Below are 21048 nucleotides of genomic sequence, written 5' to 3'. Positions count from 1 at the left end.
CAGAGAAAACTTAAATGAGCAAACAGAGAAAACTTAAATGAGCAAACAGAGAAACCTTAAATGAGCAAACAGAGCAAACTTAAATGAGCAAACAGAGAAAACTTAAATGAGCAAACAGAGAAACCTTAAATGAGCAAACAGAGCAAACTTAAATGAGCAAACAGAGAAACCTTAAATGAGCAAACAGAGCAAACTTAAATGAGCAAACAGAGAAACCTTAAATGAGCAAACAGAGAAAACTTAAATGAGCAAACAGAGCAAACTTAAATGAGCAAACAGAGAAAACTTAAATGAGCAAACAGAGAAAACTTAAATGAGCAAACAGAGAAAACTTAAATGAGCAAACAGAGAAACCTTAAATGAGCAAACAGAGAAAACTTAAATGATCAAACAGAGAAAACTTCAATGAGCAAACAGAGAAACCTTAAATGAGCAAACAGAGAAAACTTAAATGAGCAAACAGAGAAACCTTAAATGAGCAAACAGAGCAAACTTAAATGAGCAAACAGAGAAAACTTCAATGAGCAAACAGAGAAAACTTCAATGAGCAAACAGAGAAAACTTAAATGAGCAAACAGAGAAAACTTCAATGAGCAAACAGAGAAAACTTAAATGAGCAAACAGAGCAAACTTAAATGAGCAAACAGAGCAAACTTAAATGAGCAAACAGAGAAAACTTAAATGAGCAAACAGAGAAAACTTAAATGAGCAAACAGAGAAAACTTAAATGAGCAAACAGAGAAACCTTAAATGAGCAAACAGAGAAACCTTAAATGAGCAAACAGAGAAAACTTCAATGAGCAAACAGAGAAAACTTAAATGAGCAAACAGAGCAAACTTAAATGAGCAAACAGAGCAAACTTAAATGAGCAAACAGAGAAAACTTAAATAAGCAAACAGAGAAAACTTAAATGAGCAAACAGAGAAAACTTAAATGAGCAAACAGAGCAAACTTAAATGAGCAAACAGAGAAAACTTAAATAAGCAAACAGAGAAAACTTAAATGAGCAAACAGAGCAAACTTAAATGAGCAAACAGAGAAAACTTCAATGAGCAAACAGAGAAAACTTAAATGAGCAAACAGAGAAAACTTAAATGAGCAAACAGAGAAAACTTCAATGAGCAAACAGAGAAAACTTCAATGAGCAAACAGAGCAAACTTAAATGAGCAAACAGAGAAAACTTCAATGAGCAAACAGAGAAAACTTCAATGAGCAAACAGAGAAAACTTCAATGAGCAAACAGAGCAAACTTAAATGAGCAAACAGAGCAAACTTAAATGAGCAAACAGAGAAAACTTCAATGAGCAAACAGAGAAAACTTAAATGAGCAAACAGAGAAAACTTCAATGAGCAAACAGAGCAAACTTAAATGAGCAAACAGAGAAAACTTCAATGAGCAAACAGAGCAAACTTAAATGAGCAAACAGAGCAAACTTAAATGAGCAAACAGAGCAAACTTAAATGAGCAAACAGAGAAAACTTAAATGAGCAAACAGAGCAAACTTTAATGAGCAAACAGAGAAAACTTAAATGAGCAAACAGAGCAAACTTAAATGAGCAAACAGAGCAAACTTAAATGAGCAAACAGAGCAAACTTAAATGAGCAAACAGAGAAAACTTAAATGAGCAAACAGAGCAAACTTAAATGAGCAAACAGAGAAAACTTCAATTAGCAAACAGAGAAAACTTAAATCAGCAAACAGAGCAAACTTAAATGAGCAAACAGAGAAAATTAAATGAGCAAACAAAGCAAACTTAAATGAGCAAACAGAGCAAACTTAAATGAGCAAACAGAGAAAACTTAAATGAGCAAACAGAGCAAACTTAAATGAGCAGAGAAAACTTAAATGAGCAAACAGAGCAAACTTAAATGAGCAAACAGAGCAAACTTAAATGAGCAAACAGAGCAAACTTAAATGAGCAAACAGAGAAAACTTAAATGAGCAAACAGAGCAAACTTAAATGAGCAGAGAAAACTTAAATGAGCAAACAGAGCAAACTTAAATGAGCAAACAGAGAAAACTTAAATGAGCAAACAGAGAAAACTTAAATGAGCAAACAGAGCAAACTTAAATGAGCAAACAGAGAAAACTTAAATGAGCAAACAGAGAAAACTTAAATGAGCAAACAGAGAAAACTTAAATGAGCAAACAGAGAAACCTTAAATGAGCAAACAGAGAAAACTTAAATGATCAAACAGAGAAAACTTCAATGAGCAAACAGAGAAACCTTAAATGAGCAAACAGAGAAAACTTAAATGAGCAAACAGAGAAACCTTAAATGAGCAAACAGAGCAAACTTAAATGAGCAAACAGAGAAAACTTCAATGAGCAAACAGAGCAAACTTAAATGAGCAAACAGAGAAACCTTAAATGAGCAAACAGAGCAAACTTAAATGAGCAAACAGAGAAACCTTAAATGAGCAAACAGAGAAAACTTAAATGAGCAAACAGAGAAAACTTAAATGAGCAAACAGAGAAAACTTCAATTAGCAAACAGAGAAAACTTAAATCAGCAAACAGAGCAAACTTAAATGAGCAAACAGAGAAAATTAAATGAGCAAACAAAGCAAACTTAAATGAGCAAACAGAGCAAACTTAAATGAGCAAACAGAGAAAACTTAAATGAGCAAACAGAGCAAACTTAAATGAGCAGAGAAAACTTAAATGAGCAAACAGAGCAAACTTAAATGAGCAAACAGAGCAAACTTAAATGAGCAAACAGAGCAAACTTAAATGAGCAAACAGAGAAAACTTAAATGAGCAAACAGAGCAAACTTAAATGAGCAGAGAAAACTTAAATGAGCAAACAGAGCAAACTTAAATGAGCAAACAGAGAAAACTTAAATGAGCAAACAGAGAAAACTTAAATGAGCAAACAGAGAAAACTTAAATGAGCAAACAGAGAAACCTTAAATGAACAAACAGAGAAAACTTAAATGAGCAAACAGAGAAAACTTAAATGAGCAAACAGAGAAAACTTAAATGAGCAAACAGAGCAAACTTAAATGAGCAAACAGAGAAAACTTCAATGAGCAAACAGAGCAAACTTAAATGAGCAAACAGAGAAACCTTAAATGAGCAAACAGAGCAAACTTAAATGAGCAAACAGAGAAACCTTAAATGAGCAAACAGAGAAAACTTAAATGAGCAAACAGAGAAAACTTAAATGAGCAAACAGAGAAAACTTCAATTAGCAAACAGAGAAAACTTAAATCAGCAAACAGAGCAAACTTAAATGAGCAAACAGAGAAAATTAAATGAGCAAACAAAGCAAACTTAAATGAGCAAACAGAGCAAACTTAAATGAGCAAACAGAGAAAACTTAAATGAGCAAACAGAGCAAACTTAAATGAGCAGAGAAAACTTAAATGAGCAAACAGAGCAAACTTAAATGAGCAAACAGAGCAAACTTAAATGAGCAAACAGAGCAAACTTAAATGAGCAAACAGAGAAAACTTAAATGAGCAAACAGAGCAAACTTAAATGAGCAGAGAAAACTTAAATGAGCAAACAGAGCAAACTTAAATGAGCAAACAGAGAAAACTTAAATGAGCAAACAGAGAAAACTTAAATGAGCAAACAGAGAAAACTTAAATGAGCAAACAGAGAAACCTTAAATGAACAAAGAGAGAAAACTTAAATGAGCAAACAGAGAAAACTTAAATGAGCAAACAGAGAAAACTTAAATGAGCAAACAGAGGAAAATTAAATGAGCAAACAGAGCAAACTTAAATGAGCAAACAGAGAAAACCTAAATGAGCAAACAGAGCAAACTTAAATGAGCAAACAGAGAAAACTTAAATGAGCAAACAGAGAAAACTTAAATGAGCAAACAGAGAAAACTTAAATGAGCAAACAGAGAAAACTTAAATGAGCAAACAGAGGAAAATTAAATGAGCAAACAGAGAAAACTTAAATGAGCAAACAGAGAAAACTTAAATGAGCAAACAGAGAAAATTAAATGAGCAAACAGAGCAAACTTAAATGGAATAATATGACTGTTCAGTTTTGATCACCTTATTATAACAAGGAATTATCAATTAATCAAGAAATTAACAAGGAGCTATCATTATAAATTATTAGGAATACATCAATTATATCAACCTCGGAGTTAAAGCCTGTTTCGGTCCATCCGTTCACGGGTCTCAGTGTTAACCACCATGAACACGATAATAATATTACTCACAATTATTTTATTTTATTATAACTGAATGTAAAAGTAATGCATGTTTTTATATTAATGAGTGATACACAACTCGTGATGCAAACATTAAGTATGGTATTCATAAACTTTCCAGGGTAGAAAGATGAGTATAGTATCAACCTCATGGATAAATTATGAAGGTGAAAAATAAACCATCATTGAGGAATAGCACAGGGGATACTACATTTGGTGTAATTATTGTACAATTCTGCTGCTCAGATAAAAAAAGAGAATATTGAAGTTCAAATGAGGTGCAATATGTGAGGATTACCTTTAGGTGGAAAACCATGGCAGTACAGGAAGTCTGCTTCGACTGGAATTTTTTTTGGGGTAGGTTCTTGTGCTACGGCTCCTCCTGCTATAATGTCAACTGGTTCCTTTTCCTGCCAAAGCAAAAGTTATGTTTTACGTCCTTTAGAGGAGGATGCAACAACAGAATAGCTTTATATCACCACCATACACTTTCCTTATTGACGAATAATCCTCTAGTATTTTTAAATAATCAGAATCCACAAGCAGTCACAACGAGTGCCTTAATCAGCTTCCATTCGATGACTACCGATGCCATTACGTATTCATTTTATAATAATAAGAACATCAAATCATTGTCAGAAACAATCAGGAATCGTTTCACAACCGAAAACAATGATGTCAACAAAATCAAAGAACTAGCAAATTTGATGATTTCTCGATAAATCTGTTTTAAACAGAAAGACTGGGACTCTGTTGTGTCTTTTTTCAATGTCAGAAGGACGGAATAGAGAAGCATCTCTCTTGGTGAGCCAGTCTAGGTGCAAGGGGCAGTACAGGAAGCCCCCCCTCTACCCCCTCTACTACCCCCTCACCCCTCCCCTCCAAGACTCCCCCTCGCCCCTCCCCTCCTAGACTCCTCCCTCACCCATCCCCTCCAAATCTCCCCCATATCCCATCCCTTTCAAATCCCTCCCCTTGTCCCTTCCCTCCCAAACTCCCCCCTCACCCCTCCCCTTCAAATCTCCCCACCCTCATTTCTTCTAAATTTCCCCCCTCTCACTCCCCCTCCTCAAAGCGTCCTCCCCGCTTCTTCCCCCTTCCAACTCTCACCTCCATCTCCCCCAACCTTCTGCCTCGCTCTTCCCCCTCCTCAAATAACACCTCATTGTTCCTCACCCAATCACCATCAAACCTTTTGTCCACCCCATCCTTCCCTTTCTCCAAACTATTCTGAAATCTCTGACACACCTTCAACAACTCTCCCTACCTCTTCCACCTCTTCCACATCTTACCCTACCCCTCCTCCCCGCTGTTCTGTATCCGATGCTCCCCCTTCCCTTCCTCTTCATTAACGGTATGGACCTCAAACATCCGGGGCCTTCGTTCAAACTTAACTGATCTCTCCATACAGGTTGCTTCTGAAAATCCAGACTTGATCTGCTTAACAGAAACTTTCCTCCTTCAAGATGTCTCTGATTCCTTAATATCTCTTCCTGGTTACTCCCTCCTCCGGTATGATAGACCTGAGCCTCGTCCTGGATGTGGGGTCGCTATCTTTATCAAAAACTCTCTTCCTCACTCGCCCTGCACTGCACTCTCTCCACCTCACCCCCAGAAATACCTCTGGCTATGGCTTCCCCTTCGCTCCCACCTCTTGTTCACATGTGTGTTGTACCGTCCGGCGTCCACCAAACAGTGATGACTCCATCTACATCTCGCTGTCTGATAATATGGACCAACTTCTATCTACTCATCCCAACTCTCTCTTCCTCATATGTGGTGATTTCAATTGTCACCATGCCAGTTGGCTGGGTGTGGGTACCTCTCTCACCAGCCATGGCTCCTCAGCAAAGGACTTCTGCGACTCACTGGGACTGACACAATCTGTCAATTTCCTGACCCGGATCTCAGTCAACGGAACATCTTCTCTTCTGGACTTGGTTATGACTAACTTCCCTGAAAATGTCTGCTGCTCTTCTTCTGCTCCAATCGGATCATCTGATCATGTCCTTGTTAAAGTGGACATCCCTCTGACCATTCTCAGGGAGCCTGCTCAGCGTCGACGAGTCTGGCATTTCATTCAGGCCAACTGGCACGGTCTTCAAGCAGCCATCAATCATCTGGACTGGTCTCCCATCTCTACCACCTCTGACATCAACTCATCCTGGGAATTCTTCCAAAGTAAATTGCTCTCCCTCATGCACAGATTTATCCCATCTCGTCTTCAGTTGTCATACCCTTCCTCCCGTCCATGGTACACGGAATCTTGTGGTGAGGCTGTTGCCCAGAAACAACTTGCCTTCGTCTCCTGGAAAGCAAATCCAAAGGAAGGAAATCTCATTTCCTTTCACAAAGCCTGAAACAAGTGTGTGTCCACCCTCAGGAGAGCCAGGAAACAACATCTCTCCGTTCTCAAGACCGAACTCTCTTATCTGTCTCCCTCTTCCAAATCCTGGTGGCGTCTGGTCAAATCTGTTTCTGGTGTTTGTTCCCCCTCCATCCCCTCCCTTACCTCAAACGGCTACACAGCTGACTCCGCACGTGAAAAAGCTGAATGCCTCAACTCTGTGTTTGCCTCTAAATCTTGTGTCCCAAACCCATCCCTCTCTTTACCCACCATACCCAGTCGTACCCAGCTGCGCCTGGACTCTGTGTCCTTTCCTCCTGACAAGGTGCAAAAGTTTCTGTCAACCCTCGACTCTGATTCTGCAACTGGACCTGACGGCATCAGCCCATGGGTCCTAAAATCCTGTTCTTCCACTCTATCACTCCCTCTCTCTGTTCTCTTCACCCTCTCTTTTGCTCAAGGTCAACTGCCATCTGCTTGGAAATCAGCCAACATCACCGCTTTGCACAGAAAAGGTGCAAAAACAGATCCTAGCAACTACAGACCAATCAGCCTTCTCCCAATTATCAGCAAAGTCATGGAATCCATCATTGCTTTGGATATGAAATCTTTCCTCTTCTCCAATGGCTTGATCTCTGATCATCAATTTGGTTTCAGACCAGGTCACTCTACTCTGGACATGCTGCTTCTGCTGTCTCAACAATGGATGGAGTTCCTCAATGCCAAACAGGAAATTAGAGCTGTCTCCGTCGACATATCACGTGCCTTCGATACGGTCTGGCACCCCGCTCTGCTCACCAAACTCTCCTCCTTTGGTATCCATGGAAATCTCCACGCATGGCTGGTGGACTTCCTCTCTAGTCGTAGTCAACGTGTGTCCCTGAATGGGTTTCTCTCATCTCCTCTTCCTGTTCAGGCTGGAGTTCCCCAAGACAGTGTTCTGGGCCCTGTGCTTTTTCTGGTCTTCATCAATAGTCTCTCTGACTCTCTTGAAAATCCTCTCTATCTCTTTGCTGATGACTCCGCTCTCTGCCGCTCCATTCCTCATCCCTCAGATCGGCAGTTTGCAGCCTCCTCACTCTCTGCAGACCTGGACAAAATCACAGACTGGGCAAACAAGTGGAACATGTCTTTCAATCCTGACAAATCTCACACTCTTACGATGTCTCTCCGAAAAGACCGACTGGACAACCCTCCCATCTACTTTCTGAATAATCCTCTCCAATAAGTTCTGTCACTCAAGCTTTTGGGTCTCACTATCTGCCATGATCTTTCCTGGGAAAACCACCTTTCCATGCTGGCCTCCAAAGCCAGTCGCTGACTGGGCATCCTCCGTCGTGCGAAGTCCTTCCTTGGCACACCTGAGCTCCTCACCACATACAAGGCTTTCATCCGCAGCTCAATGGAGTACTGCTCTCCCCTCTGGGCTGGTGCTCCTGCCTCACACCTAGCTCGTCTTCACGCTGTTGAAACCAAAGCGTTCAGAATCATTGGAATCTCCCGCGATGACGCTATCTCCGAGGGCCTTTCACTTAATCACCGCAGGCAGGTTGGTGGTCTTTCCGTCTTCTACCGACTCCTCTCCGGCCTTGCTCCCCCAGCTCTCTCTGGGCTCTGTCCCCCAAATATTCCTGCAGGTCGCACAAGATCTGCGTGCAACCCTCTTATGGTTAAACTGCCAAAATCAAGACTCTCTGCTCACCTTCACTCCTTCATTCCTCTTTTCTCCCGCCTCTGGAACAAACTCCCTCACTCTCTTCAATCCCACTCCTCCCTCCAGGTCTTTAAAACGGCTGTTCACCACCATCTCTTATCTTCCCCAATCCAAAACCTTGATCTTTTCTACCCCCGCTAATTTCACCCCAAATCCACTTTTTTTAGGTGACTTTTGACTTCTTTCCTGGAGGTCCTTGGTGTCCTTGCGTTTTATACCTATCCTGCCTCCCCCCAGGGCCTCTCCCTCCAAAAACATCTCCCGATGTCCCTGCTCTCAAATGTTGTGTTTGTGTGCTTCCTCCCTTTCTCTCCCCATCTTGTCGACCGCTCCGCTTTTTATATACTTTGTTTGCTTGTTTGTTTGATTTGTTTGTTTGATAAATGTTAGCTCTTTCACGAGCCTCGACTCTGTATACAAAAAAAGAAAAAAAAAAGAAAAGAGAAACAAAGTCAGAGTTCCTGCACCATAATCCAAAAAAAGATTCCATGATTTTTCCATGACCAAATACCAAGTTCCAATACCATTTTTCCAGGAGTAATGTACACACATGTATCACAAAACTGTTTCAATTTCATGCCTGTAATGTACCACTTATTCAAAAACTTTCATAATCCCACATTTATGAAACTGCAAAATACCTTTGGTGTTGCACTCTAAATGTATGTGGTATGTTCAATACTGGTTTATTTATTTTGACTTTTGAGTTGTTTTTTTTCTCAATAACTTGCAAAGTTACTCGTTTAATTTATATTCCTTTATTTTATTTTTTATTTTTATTTATTTATTTTTATATATTTAATTTATTTTTCTTGCATATTACACCTCTCTTAGCATTGGATTTGGCTACATATATTAAGTCACTACAGTGTTGTGTGTTTTCCAGCTTCTGCTTTCTCATCTGCTTCAGATATTAGTACTTTGATATTCTGCTCAACCTGGCACTTCCTTTTCTTTGAGCTTTCCCAATCATACTAAAATGCGCAATTTGGTGTCAGTCTCTGACAATTTTTGACCGTGAAACATTCCGTCGTTATTTATCCAATCTCAACCAAACTTGACAGGAGGATTAAGGGTCACACACTGAAGGTTGTAGCAAATTCACTTGTCCCCCTCCCCATGGGGATTTCCTCCACCAAGGGAGTTTTCCCCACCAAATCCATTGAGCGGTTTGGGAGATATGGAAGTGTAACGTTTTTCCAAGATGGTGTCCGTACCACGTGACATATGACGTCATAATTATGAATAAGAAAATTCTGCAGGTGAAGGCGCTCCTATAGTAAAATTTCATGTCAATCGGACCAACAGTTGCCGAGAAAATGAATTTTAAATTGGTTTAAGTGCTTTGGAGTGGTTTAATGGAGTGGTTTCAGAGATATAGAAGTGCCAAGTTTTTCCAAGATGGCGCCTGTACCACGTGACCTATGACGTCATAATAATCATTTGCATATTCTACATGAGGAGACCCTCCTATGGTGAAAATTTCATGTCAATCGGACCAACGGTTGCCGAGAAAATGAATATTTAAAATGCAGACACGGCACCCATGCGCACTAAATGCTTAACCCCGCTTTTCGCTTCGCGAGCGCAGGGTCATAATGTGGATCTCCTGTGACAAAGCTGAGTGTCTAGGACTCTTACTTTTGCATCACACAAAGATTGGTGGTATTTCTGTCTTCTACCACCTATTTTTTGGTCTTGCACCCTCTGCCCTCTTTTGTCTCTGTCTATCCCAGGTTTCTCTTTCTCTGTCCAACCTAACCCCTCCCCCCTTTTCGTTTGTTAGTTGTCAGTTGGTTTGTTCGTTTCCTGTTTCAACGCTGCTTCCCCCTTCCTCTTCTTGTTCTGATTCATTCAGCCTGTGTGCAGCCTTTGTGCAGCACTCCCGTGTCCTTCTCCTCCCCTTTATCTCGCTCTCACTTCTCTGTCTCTGGTGTATGCTCCCCTTCCATTCCTTCCCTCACGTGGTTGCCTGAGTGAACTGCCAGACTCGACGGTGCTGAGGTTGTTCTTTGAGAATGGCCAGATAAATGTTGACCTTCATAAGCACATGAACAGATTAGCCAATTGGGGCAGAGGACGAGAAAATTGCATTGGCGGGGAAATTGGTCATCACCAAATCCAGAAGGGAAGATTTGCCACTGGGAGAAATCCAGGTGGGAACGTTCACAGATTGAGTCAGTCCTATGGAGTCACACAAATCCTTTGCAGAAGTGCCATGGCTGGTGAGAGAGGTACCAACACCCAGCCAATTGGCATGGTGACAATTGACATCACCACATATGAGGGAGAGAGAGTTGGGATGAGTGGCTAAAAGTTGTCCATGCCAACTGAGAGAGATTTTAAAATGTGATGAACTTAATGTGATTATTCATTGGGGATTATGATTATCATCGCTTTAAACAATAATATTAGCCTTTTGTTCTGGCCTTCGGAACAGAACAAAATTCTGATTTCTCCCGAGCTCTGATAGAAAACTGATAAATCTCATCAGATCTTGAGAAAAATGTTTTAAGAGGTTAGTCACGAGATGGAATGCTTTTCTCATGAAATATTTTGCCATCTGTAATAAATGGCATTCTGTAATTAAAAAAAGCATCTTCCTTTTTCATTGCTGTCGGTTGGTTAAAAACATACCTGGATGAAAAAGAGCTTCGGCTTTCCAATCAGGTAGCTACACTGGTCTCCACGGAACAGATTTGCAAAACCCTTGAGGTTTTCGTTGTTACCAACAGCAAAACGGATTTCTCCTTCTTTAATCTCACAAAGCAGCACACAAACCAAACATGAAGGTGCTTCCTTCTTTCTCTTGGAAATCACTGCAGGAAAACGTTCATCCATTAGCCGTGGAAGACTTTACTTGATGACCCCAATGCCTTTATTCAAATCCACTGCAGCACAAACATCCCATCGCCCCTTCATCGTGGTCCATTCATTGCTACTCTCGGAAAATAATAGGAGTGATGGTAGAAATGATGGCTAATTACATGATGCAAGCAAACCTTCTCAAATAAAAGACTTTTCCTATATCTGTATAATCCCTTATAGTCAGGCAGATAGGTGTATCCATCATAAGAATTGTGGGTTTAGACGTACAAGCATGAAATTTGGCACAGTCATAGATAATAATCTAATGAATAATTCCAGATATGGACCCACCGCGAAAACGTCCTATGGTAGCCATGGCGGCCATTTTACAAAATGGCCGTTTTGACCGCGATTATTTTTTACCGGACGACACAAATGCTTCTTTATGTTCTAATGAAATGACTCTAGATACACATATATGCCATAATTGTATTCTCCAAATGACCACAATTTGCATTTGTGTTGCCAGCAATGTCAATTAACCCACCAAGCACTGTAACAGTAACTTATATTACTAGATAGTTCCAGTTTGATCTTGTTTATACGTCACAATTTTCTCCACCACACTGGCACAAAGCGGTACATTTCAAACTAGCTTATTTGCACTTGCATCGTCCCTTGCTACCCTTTTTGCATTTACAACAAATCAGCTCCCTTGATGAAATGCTGGCTTCAGGAAGCACGGACCACAGGGGTTTCCAGTTGTGGGGATCGATCCATCCCCAATCCCCAGGTGAGGGCAGATCCATAACAACCTTGAGCATGTTTCCCCAGCAGTGGCCACCTGTGTACACATCCCTCTTGATTTGTTGTACCAGGGCTCCTCTGGTAGGGGGAATAGCTTGCATGGCTCGTCCTTTCTTCGTGAAGAGTGCCTGTCGAGCTTCGTCTATGTTGACGAGATTGCTGGTGCGATCGTAGAGAAGAATGGTGAACCGCTCGAGCACTGCCACAACGTCATCAGAGATGTCTGCTGTCCCCGTGGAGAGATGAACTAACGCTGGCGTCAATTCGTCAATACTTTCCAGGTATCCCAGGCTGTATTCTTGCCCCGTGTATTAAATGACGAGACTGTGTCACACCCTGTGTATGCATGGAACATCGGGAGGGCCTGTGACTTATCTGGTCCGAGGAATGCTGCAATTTCATGTGCTGGAATATACCTGAAGTGCTGGCCTGTCCCAAAGGCCACCCAAAGCTCCTGGATTTTGAGTTTGGTTGTTGCTGCCACAGCCAATACCACTATATCTGTATCCACCGTACGCAGAAGAATTTTCTGAAATCCATCACGGACTGCATCCGCGAGATGTATCATCATTCGTGTATCAGCCTCCTCATGGTCACATGGGGCAAGATGACTGGTGTCGCATGCGGGAATGCACGTCACATCTGAACCATCCGTGGTGACTATCTGCTTATCTGATACAAGATGTGTGATGTGTTTTGTCAAGAAGGCAAACAGTTCTGTTTTGTTTGCATCAATTCTCAGGAACTGCTGCCAATTTCCTGGAAGAACAGTGGATCCGTCAACTCTCCTTCGAATGCCTTTCCCACGTTTGTCCCTGGCTTGAGATTTGAGGCTGTTGTCACGGTACTGGTCCCAGACTATATCCACACGACAGGCTCTTTGCAAGTGACCTTGTATGTGTGGCAAGAATACTTTCAGCGCATAATCAAAGGTTTTGGCAGCAACTGGTTTCAGAACGTTCACCAACACTGCCCCGTCAAGGATAGTGACGTCAGTATCTGGTTTTGGAGCATCACCTCTGACCTCTGCGCAACTCTCTAGACACACCAATAGATCTGATTTGGTTCCCAGTCGTAACTTCCCAAGCTGAGATAAAGACGGGGGACATGCTTGGTTTTCATGGCGGAAAAATTCTGCAAGATCAGCATCTCGTGTTTGAGACGCAATGTAGAGTCTTGAGAATAAAGAGCAGTCACTCTTTAGCGAAGTTACTTGCAAACTTGTCTTGGATTTCTCTCTTGGAGACGATCGACTAAACAATGGGAGTTTATTCTTCTTTATTGGCTCAGTAAGAGGTACGGTTCGCTCCAGTAGACGGTCTGCTACGAAGGTCTTGTACTGTTGCTTACCTATCTCCTCAGCCTGTTGAACAGTAGAAACAACAGTTGGGTCAGCAATGTCTCTTGTGTCCAGCCGCAGCAAGTCTGTACTCTCTTCTAGGAAGGGGTTTCCCATTTCCTCTATTACTTCAACCAGACGTTTGACATGTTGAGTAAAGATTATCTGTGAACTATATGTTTGCTCATGGTGGCGTGTGTCTTGATTAATCCTTATTTTCCTTCCCTCCATGGATGCTTCAAACTCGGTAGTCATTCTAACCAGTTCTGGCCCAGCCACCATCCATCTTCTAAGAGCATTTGGATTTTGAGTGAGTCCAACAGCACCACCGTCACTCTTCACAGCAGCATTATTTTGCTCATGAGCCTGGTCAATGGCCATAGATGAGAAAACTCGTTTTGTCTTGTGAACTGTGAATTTGCCATTGGTGAATTCAGTAGCAATATCTGGGTGTGACTTGCTAAGACTCATCATGTCTCGAATGTGGACAGGCACCCATCGTGCATAGTTGGTGTGGTCCATGCTGAAAAACCATGGTGCAAGCTGTGTGAGGCTGTCCATGTACAGGGGGAAGTTTGCTGTCCTCAGTGACTTGGCAAACGTTAAGAGGAGGACTTCCAGTTGAAGAGTGATGTGCCAGAATTGGAACTGTGGCACATCTCGAATTCGTTGACCACACCAGTCATCAAAGGATTCAGGATGGCTTTCATACTCCAGAGACTCTGTGTAATGGGCGTAAGATTTTGTCAGTAGGATATATAAGCTGCTTGCTGTCACTTGATGCGCATGTCTGGTTCTTGTAAAATGAGATGCATGCAGAAATGAATCTGCAGTTCCAGGAGAAGCAACTTTGGCCTGAACCAGGGCTTCCACCCATCCAGCATCTTCCAGCCAGTCTCCGATCACTTTTAGTCCAGCCATCTCTATATGCAGCCCTCCCAAGATGATGACGAAATGATCTTCCCCGTACGTTGATGGCCAAGTCCACTGTATCTGCTTGGAGATGGTGTAGAGTGGTTGATCCACAGTGATCACTGGTTTCTGTCCTTGGTTGACTTCCATCACAGCTTTTTTAATCACGTCCATGGAGTGCCGTATCATACCAACAGACTTGGAGTCGTCCAGAAAGAGGGGAAGTAGTGCTGTGATCGCCGGCAGATTATCTTGTCCTGACTCCTTACTGGCATGGTAGGTTGCCCATGATAAGTTACTGTCACTTTGTGGGATTTCTTGATACCTCTGTTTCACAGTATCCAGCCATCTGTAAATTAAGCAAAGTACATTAGAATTGTCAGAAAACAAGCAAACATTTACTCATGGTATAACAATAATGTTATTGCATCACGTTCTTATGGCATGGTATTATGTTAGAATGTTACAAGTACTCACCCATACTCTTGGTGCAATGCCTGGGTGATCTCCTGCCCATCACTCTTCAATGGACCATCAGCCTTTGGGAGTGGAGGATCCTTCCGAGGTAACACCAGCGGAGGAACACAGGTGTAGGACTCTGGGAGCTCTGACACTGTAGTGGTAGTAGATGGCTGTTCAAGGATGCTGTGTTCCCTGTGGTCCGTCCCATTATTTTGCAGACTGGGGTGCTGGAAAAGTGATATCCCAGTACCGTGAAAGGAATCTGTCGACGTTGTGGAGCTCGGATTGTGGTCGATATTATCAACCGCTGCCGTTGTGAATAAGCCCTCGCGTAGATTGGGTGGACACACTACCTCATCTCGGTGATACTGCTCACACACTCTGTTTCCCATGGATGTGGAGATTGCCATCACTCGGTCATAGGAGATGGACAGTCCGAGATCAAACAGCATCTCAATGAGGTCACGTTTCCGAGTCCTTGCATGGACTGTGAGTCCCACGTAGATGGGCAATGGGGTTTCTCTGTCTTTGTTGTGACGCACAGTAGTACTTCCCACTCTGCGACGGATGGAGCTATTGTACTGCAACAACTGAGCTGTGCTGAGGGTTGCTTGGGTTACACCATCACCTGATTGAGACTTGATGTTGGGGCCGTCGAGGATCATGGACACCAAAGTCAACAGTGACTGAGGTACTGATTTTACTTGGCAGTCCTCATCAAATGAACCTGTGAATGTAGCTGCAGTTTGGAACATTTCTCTACGTACTATCTCCGCTGCCCTTGCAAGACATATGGCTTCGTCATCGTAGTCTTCTTTGCAGACTTTACGGAGGGCAGGTCCTACATCTTTATCAAATGCAAGTAGTATATCACGCCCTTCCTTATGAGCCGTAAGGTCTGGGATTTGGGCCAGGATACGATTTTTTAACTCTGTGTTATGTTGTCTGACATGCTGCTCCACTCCAAGTTGTTCTAGACGATTAGAATAAAGTTTGACGAGATCTGCAAGTTTAAAGACAGGGGCATGCTCTTCATCTATTCTTGTTTCATCGATAAATGACAGCAACTCGGCTAGTGCAATCCCATGGTTGACTTTATCAGTTGTGTCCATCTTCTGTTTATCTTGTAATGATTTAGTTTTGTTGTAAAGTGAAACAAGACACCTTGGATGATATTTTGCATCTTGTGCGACCATGTCCCCAGCACTCAATTTTGCAAGTAGCCTCTCGTCCTGCAGGTCTAATGCACATCTTCGTACGCGTGAGTCTAGACGAAAAGTTGATGCCTCACGGAGTGGTTCGGAAGTTGACACATCTTCGCATAAAAAACAGACATCCGATCATCACTTCATGATGAGCGACTTGACGAGTGTATTTCTTGGATGGAGTAGCATCAGGGTCGCAACCCTGTGTGCATTTCCTTTTTTCTGCTCGTTGTAGTTTTATATTATTGAATTTTGTATGGCAAGATTTGTGCCACTTGGCATTGTTCTCCAGAAACGTAGCTTCAATGCCATTCCCGTCATCAAGGCGTCCTAATTCTAGTGGCATCGGTAATTCGTGAAGTTCATTGAAACGTCTGATGTTGAAGGCAATGGTAAAATAACCAACTCCAACATCGTGCCGTTTTGATTCTGCTGGGCATTGCAAACTTTCTCGTGTGATTTTTTGGCACAAAACGCACTTGTTCCAATCCGTCTGTACCTGCGCCTTTGATTGTCCAGGTTGCAGTGGATCCACTAGCTGATAACTCTTAGACATTTCGCTGTTCGAAACACCAACTGAAAAAAAAGATAAGATACGATAACAAGTTGCAATAAATAAATAAAAACTTTATTTAATTTGCTAATTTGCACTTTATTTAATTTGCTAATTTGCACTAATTTGCATAAAAATGATACGTGGGACATTTTTCCAACTATTTAACATAGCAAATCATTTTCTACACATTTTTTCCTATCTATAGACACCAATGAGAAGTATATTTCGGGGGGGGTGCACGAGACCCCTATCTAGCCCCTAGACTAAAAGCGGCCATTTTGTAAAATGGCCGCCACTGCTACCATAGGACGTTTTCGCGGTGGGTCCATATCTGGAATTATTCATTAGACTATTATCTATGACTGTGCCAAATTTCATGCTTGTACGTATAAACCCACAATTGTTACACCTATCTGCCTGACTATTATCCCTCATAACGATAAAGTAATTTCCAAGTTTTGAAGTAAACACAGATCTAGTTTGTACATTTTAGGTTCTCTTCACAAAAGATTCATGCATAATCCAGACTGTGTAATTTATTTTATGCATTAACATGATTTAAAAGGTTCACGAAAGAGCCCATTTTTGGTACAGCAATGAGCATTTCCTGGGTCGATGCTACTTGTGAGAATCTATCGTGACATTCACTTACCTTTTGTCAGGAACCTTTTGGTCTCAGAAAATGATGTGCAAGTTCTTTTATTGATCTCAAATCCTTTAAAATATTCATTCCACTGTGAACTGTGAACTGTGAACAGTAAAGAGTGAAAGATATCAAGAATAAAATGCTAGTTGTTGACATTTTAACTTGGCAATAAGATTCCATATACTTATGCAAAAACAAAGGAAAAAGTTTCTTTAAAATTTGCTCACAGTGAAAACTTAACGATGATATTCTGATGAAACCAAAAATATAAACATCAACACAAGTTTGGAACATCAAGTTATTTTCCCCAAACCGAGGTCCCCACGCAAAACTTCCTGCAGAAAGAAACTTTTCACAGATCGTGAGAAGGTACACATGTTGCATAACAACCGCACAAATTGTTCAATAACGGGAAAACATTATATCGCATCTGAATGAACAAGATAAGCCAAAGTTGGTGTGTGACTCATTACGAGATGCATTCTGTACTTTTATGGCTTGGTGCGGAACAAATCGGGCTCACTTGTTCGACCAATACAAACTTTGGCACATATTCCAGTACATATACCGTCAGACCTGATAGTCCAAGAGCTATTTTCTGTAAAGGCCTTAGAAATAGCTGTTTGCTCAACCCACACCACATACAACGTTTGATTGCATTTCCTCTTAGAGTAATCCTTCTGGAACATTTCTAGGGTGGGTGTCACTCGAGATTGTGGTGTTTTAGGAGTCGCGGAAGGCGAGAGAACGAGGCCATTCGTAGGGTTCGAAGATGGTTTATTGTAACAGCAAGATCCAGCACACTCAACTCGAACGGAACTCGGAAGTCGGCACGCTTATATAAAGCCGAAAGCCCTCTTCGGAGGGCGTGGCTCCGGCAACCGCGCGTGCGTCACGTCCGCACAACCACAAGTCCAACAGGCCCGTGCACGTGTATTATGCCCAAATAAGGTAATCACATAAGGTAACCGCCACATGCGGTTACCTGCACATAAGGTAACCGCCACAGTGTAACTCTTCTTTTTTCTACAGGCAAATGTCTGTAATGGGGGTCGGTTCTTATTGATTCATAAGGGGCACCAATTTGATTCATACACCTGCATGAAGAAGTAAATGTATTTATTTGCCAGATGTAGGGCGCCCCTTTATATGAACTTTTCTAGAGCATTACGTGGTTCCTCCTAACAACAAAAGGGTAGTCCAGCATGCGCACGATATTTTTTTGATGTCCCTTCTTTTGTATTGATTGGCATTTTCTATAAGCTATGGAATGTCCCTTCTTTTATATAGTTTGCCACATGACACATACCACATATAAAGGGGCCTGTTCTATGCCCCTGGCATTTTTCCAAAAATGGTCCACATGAGTTGCCCTAACAGAATAGGCCATCAAACTGTGTGTGATGTGGGTTGAGCGAGACCTTTTTTCGCAGGCCTTGCTCCATGAAAACATCAAAACATGAAACCATGAAAACATGAAAACATGAAAACATGAAAACAAACAGATTTTAATGATGCTGAATGTCCCTTATTTTCTACAAATAGATTTTAATGAGGTTTCTTACCATAAGCGTTTTCAACAGTAGAGGTATCCTCTTTTGACCCTTAGGGAAACAAAGAATGAGTAAGGAAAATGGCATTTTATCTTATTTGAAAGACCTGCTCCCTATGGGAGTGGCCAAGGGAGGGGGGGGGGGGGGAGGTGGGGCCAGAGGGTTCAAGAGTTCAGGTGCATTTGTGCAGTTGAGTTCCATTTGTATCCAAAGTCCTTTTCGCCTTTATTATACATTTTCACACTCGCTTAGCCAATGATGCTTTAGACTCGGCCATGTTATTATACCATTATTTTTACTATTAGTATTGTAAATATTATTATTACCTCCGCCACCAAAGACTTGTTAGGTATGATGAAAATTGAAAATTTATGTCGGAGCATATGTCGGTCTGTCTCATTTGTTTGTATGTTTGTCTGAGTGCAATAACGTGAGTGTCATATGCCCCGACGGCAGTTTGCATTCTCGTAAGATAGCCGATCGATCTTGCAAGAGCAAACCAGAGATCCTTCACCGCACGGACTTTCATATAAATGTTATTGTTCTGCATAAACTGGCCCACAGCACAGCGACAGCCAACGGAATCCTGCTTGTTGCTTCACTATGGGGTTTAATCGAAAGACACATACATGGGCATTTCCCAATCTCTCCTTCTCACCAACCGCTCACCCCCATCCGAAACCCCTCGCCCTACCCCCACCCATTCTCCCTAAACCTCCTCCTACCACCCGTTCACCCCATCCCAACCTCTATATCGCCACCCATTCCCCCCTGGTTTTAGAGGAGGGAGACAAGTTTGAAAGTTCATTTTTGAGGTTGGACAGATGTTCTTTTCTGTCTCTCCTGAGAGTGGACATACATTTATTGCGGCTTTCGTGGAATGATCTGAGGTTGCCTTCATTTGGATTTGCCTTCCTGGAGGTGAATGCAAGTTGTTTCAAGGCAACTGCCTCACCACAGGGTTCAGTGAACTATGGGTGGGAAGAAGGGTAGGATAAGTGAAGGTGAGATGGGATGAATCTGTCCATAAGGGGAGCCGGGTTATGTGGGAGAATTCCCAGACTGAATTAACACCAGGGCCAGCAGATATGGGATATCAGTCTGGAAGTGTGATGGCTACTTGCAGTCCCTGCCAGTTTGCCTCATTAAACTGCCAGACTCACCAACACTGAAGCTGTTCTCTGAGAATAGATGGAGAGATGTTGACCTTCACATGCACATGATCAGACGAACCAATTGGAACAGAGGAAGAGCATGAGGCATTGACGGGGAAGTTTGTCAAAACCAATTCCAGAAGGGAGGACTGAAATCTTAATGGGAACGTTTATTCATCGAGTCGGTCCCATTGAGTCACAGACGTCCTTTGCATGAGTATCATGGCTGGTTAGAAAGGTAAATGGAAGTCCGGGGAATTTATTGTCATATTCACGCAACCTCTGCAAAATGGACATCTCCGGATTTCCAAACTGGATACATGGTCACAGACTTCATCGGTGGGGTGGTAAAAATGTTTTTAGTTGATGGTACGGATATAAATGTGGTACTCATCCCATGTTACATGTTAAGGCAGATGCCCAGTCTGCCAGCATTATTTGGTGGGCGTTAGAGATATCCATCATGTGGAGGTGAGTTATTGCTGGCACCCGGAACAAACTAATTACTGCATCCTCAGTTGTGTGGTCACCTGTCCGATGTTGTAACGCCGCCGACAAACCGCTTCGGGCAAACGGACACTCTGTATTGACCATGATACACAATAGTGATGACATTACCTTTAATGTTGATGATGATGCAGAGTTTGCGTTGTGTCATGATGTAAGGATCCTTTGCCGCTGCCTCATTGCCTCTTCTCTTCCTGCAAACATAACATTATCATTTTAAATGCAATAATATGTCGATGTCCATTATTAACTCAATCATTATGGAGCAGACAATTATAACGTACATCATTTTCAAAATGATAAGCTAAAATGGATTGGCCCATTTGGTACTCCCATCTGAGAACTCGGCACTTACACCTGGCACATGAACCAACGTGGACATAAAACCAAAGCAAAACAATGCATGTGTACATCACATTTATTAATTTAATTAATTGCTTTCCCATTAGACTGGATACTTTGGGGGGGGGGGGGGTGGGGGGTGGGGGGAAATGTTAACCAGTCAACAAATTATAGGCTATGATTTTATCACTGCAAGACAAAACAAAACTGCTGTCAAATGATGGACACAACATGTACAGGGTGTTCCAAAAAGACCCGGACAACTTTGGTTGTTAATATCTTTAGAAACATAAATGATACAATGATACCCTTGGGTTTATATGATACAGACCGACAAAGTTCTGTACACACCATCAATACACATCAATTTGAGCTCCGTTTGTCGTGCGCAGGACATCAAGGTGACACGTACAAAAGTTATTTACCTGTTCGGCTCAGCATATTTGCATCCACCAGTGAGCATGCAGCTGTGATCCAAGAACATAGATCCTGCACGTTTGCCACTTCGGTGTTGT

General features: G+C 42.0%; 1 protein-coding gene across 2 annotated transcripts in view; it reads right to left on the bottom strand.

Annotated features, from left to right (window-relative positions):
* Positions 1–21048, bottom strand: part of LOC137433175 (uncharacterized) — a 130454-nt gene that overhangs the window by 26776 nt on the left and 82630 nt on the right. For both annotated transcript variants that reach the window (XM_078783686.1, XM_078783687.1), the window contains exons 20-24: positions 20303–20385; positions 18543–18581; positions 16984–17079; positions 10880–11061; positions 4480–4591 (exon numbers count right to left, since the gene is read on the bottom strand). In XM_078783686.1, the coding sequence (XP_078639812.1) occupies positions 4480–4591; positions 10880–11061; positions 16984–17079; positions 18543–18581; positions 20303–20385 (512 nt within the window). The remainder of the gene's footprint in view (positions 1–4479; positions 4592–10879; positions 11062–16983; positions 17080–18542; positions 18582–20302; positions 20386–21048) is intronic.

Source organism: Myxine glutinosa, chromosome 8 (assembly GCF_964187855.1).
Source record: "Myxine glutinosa chromosome 8, kmMyxGlut1.1, whole genome shotgun sequence".
NCBI lineage: Eukaryota > Metazoa > Chordata > Myxini > Myxiniformes > Myxinidae > Myxine > Myxine glutinosa.
Note: the sequence above shows the minus strand (reverse complement) of the source record. Positions and strands in the feature narration are given on the sequence as shown.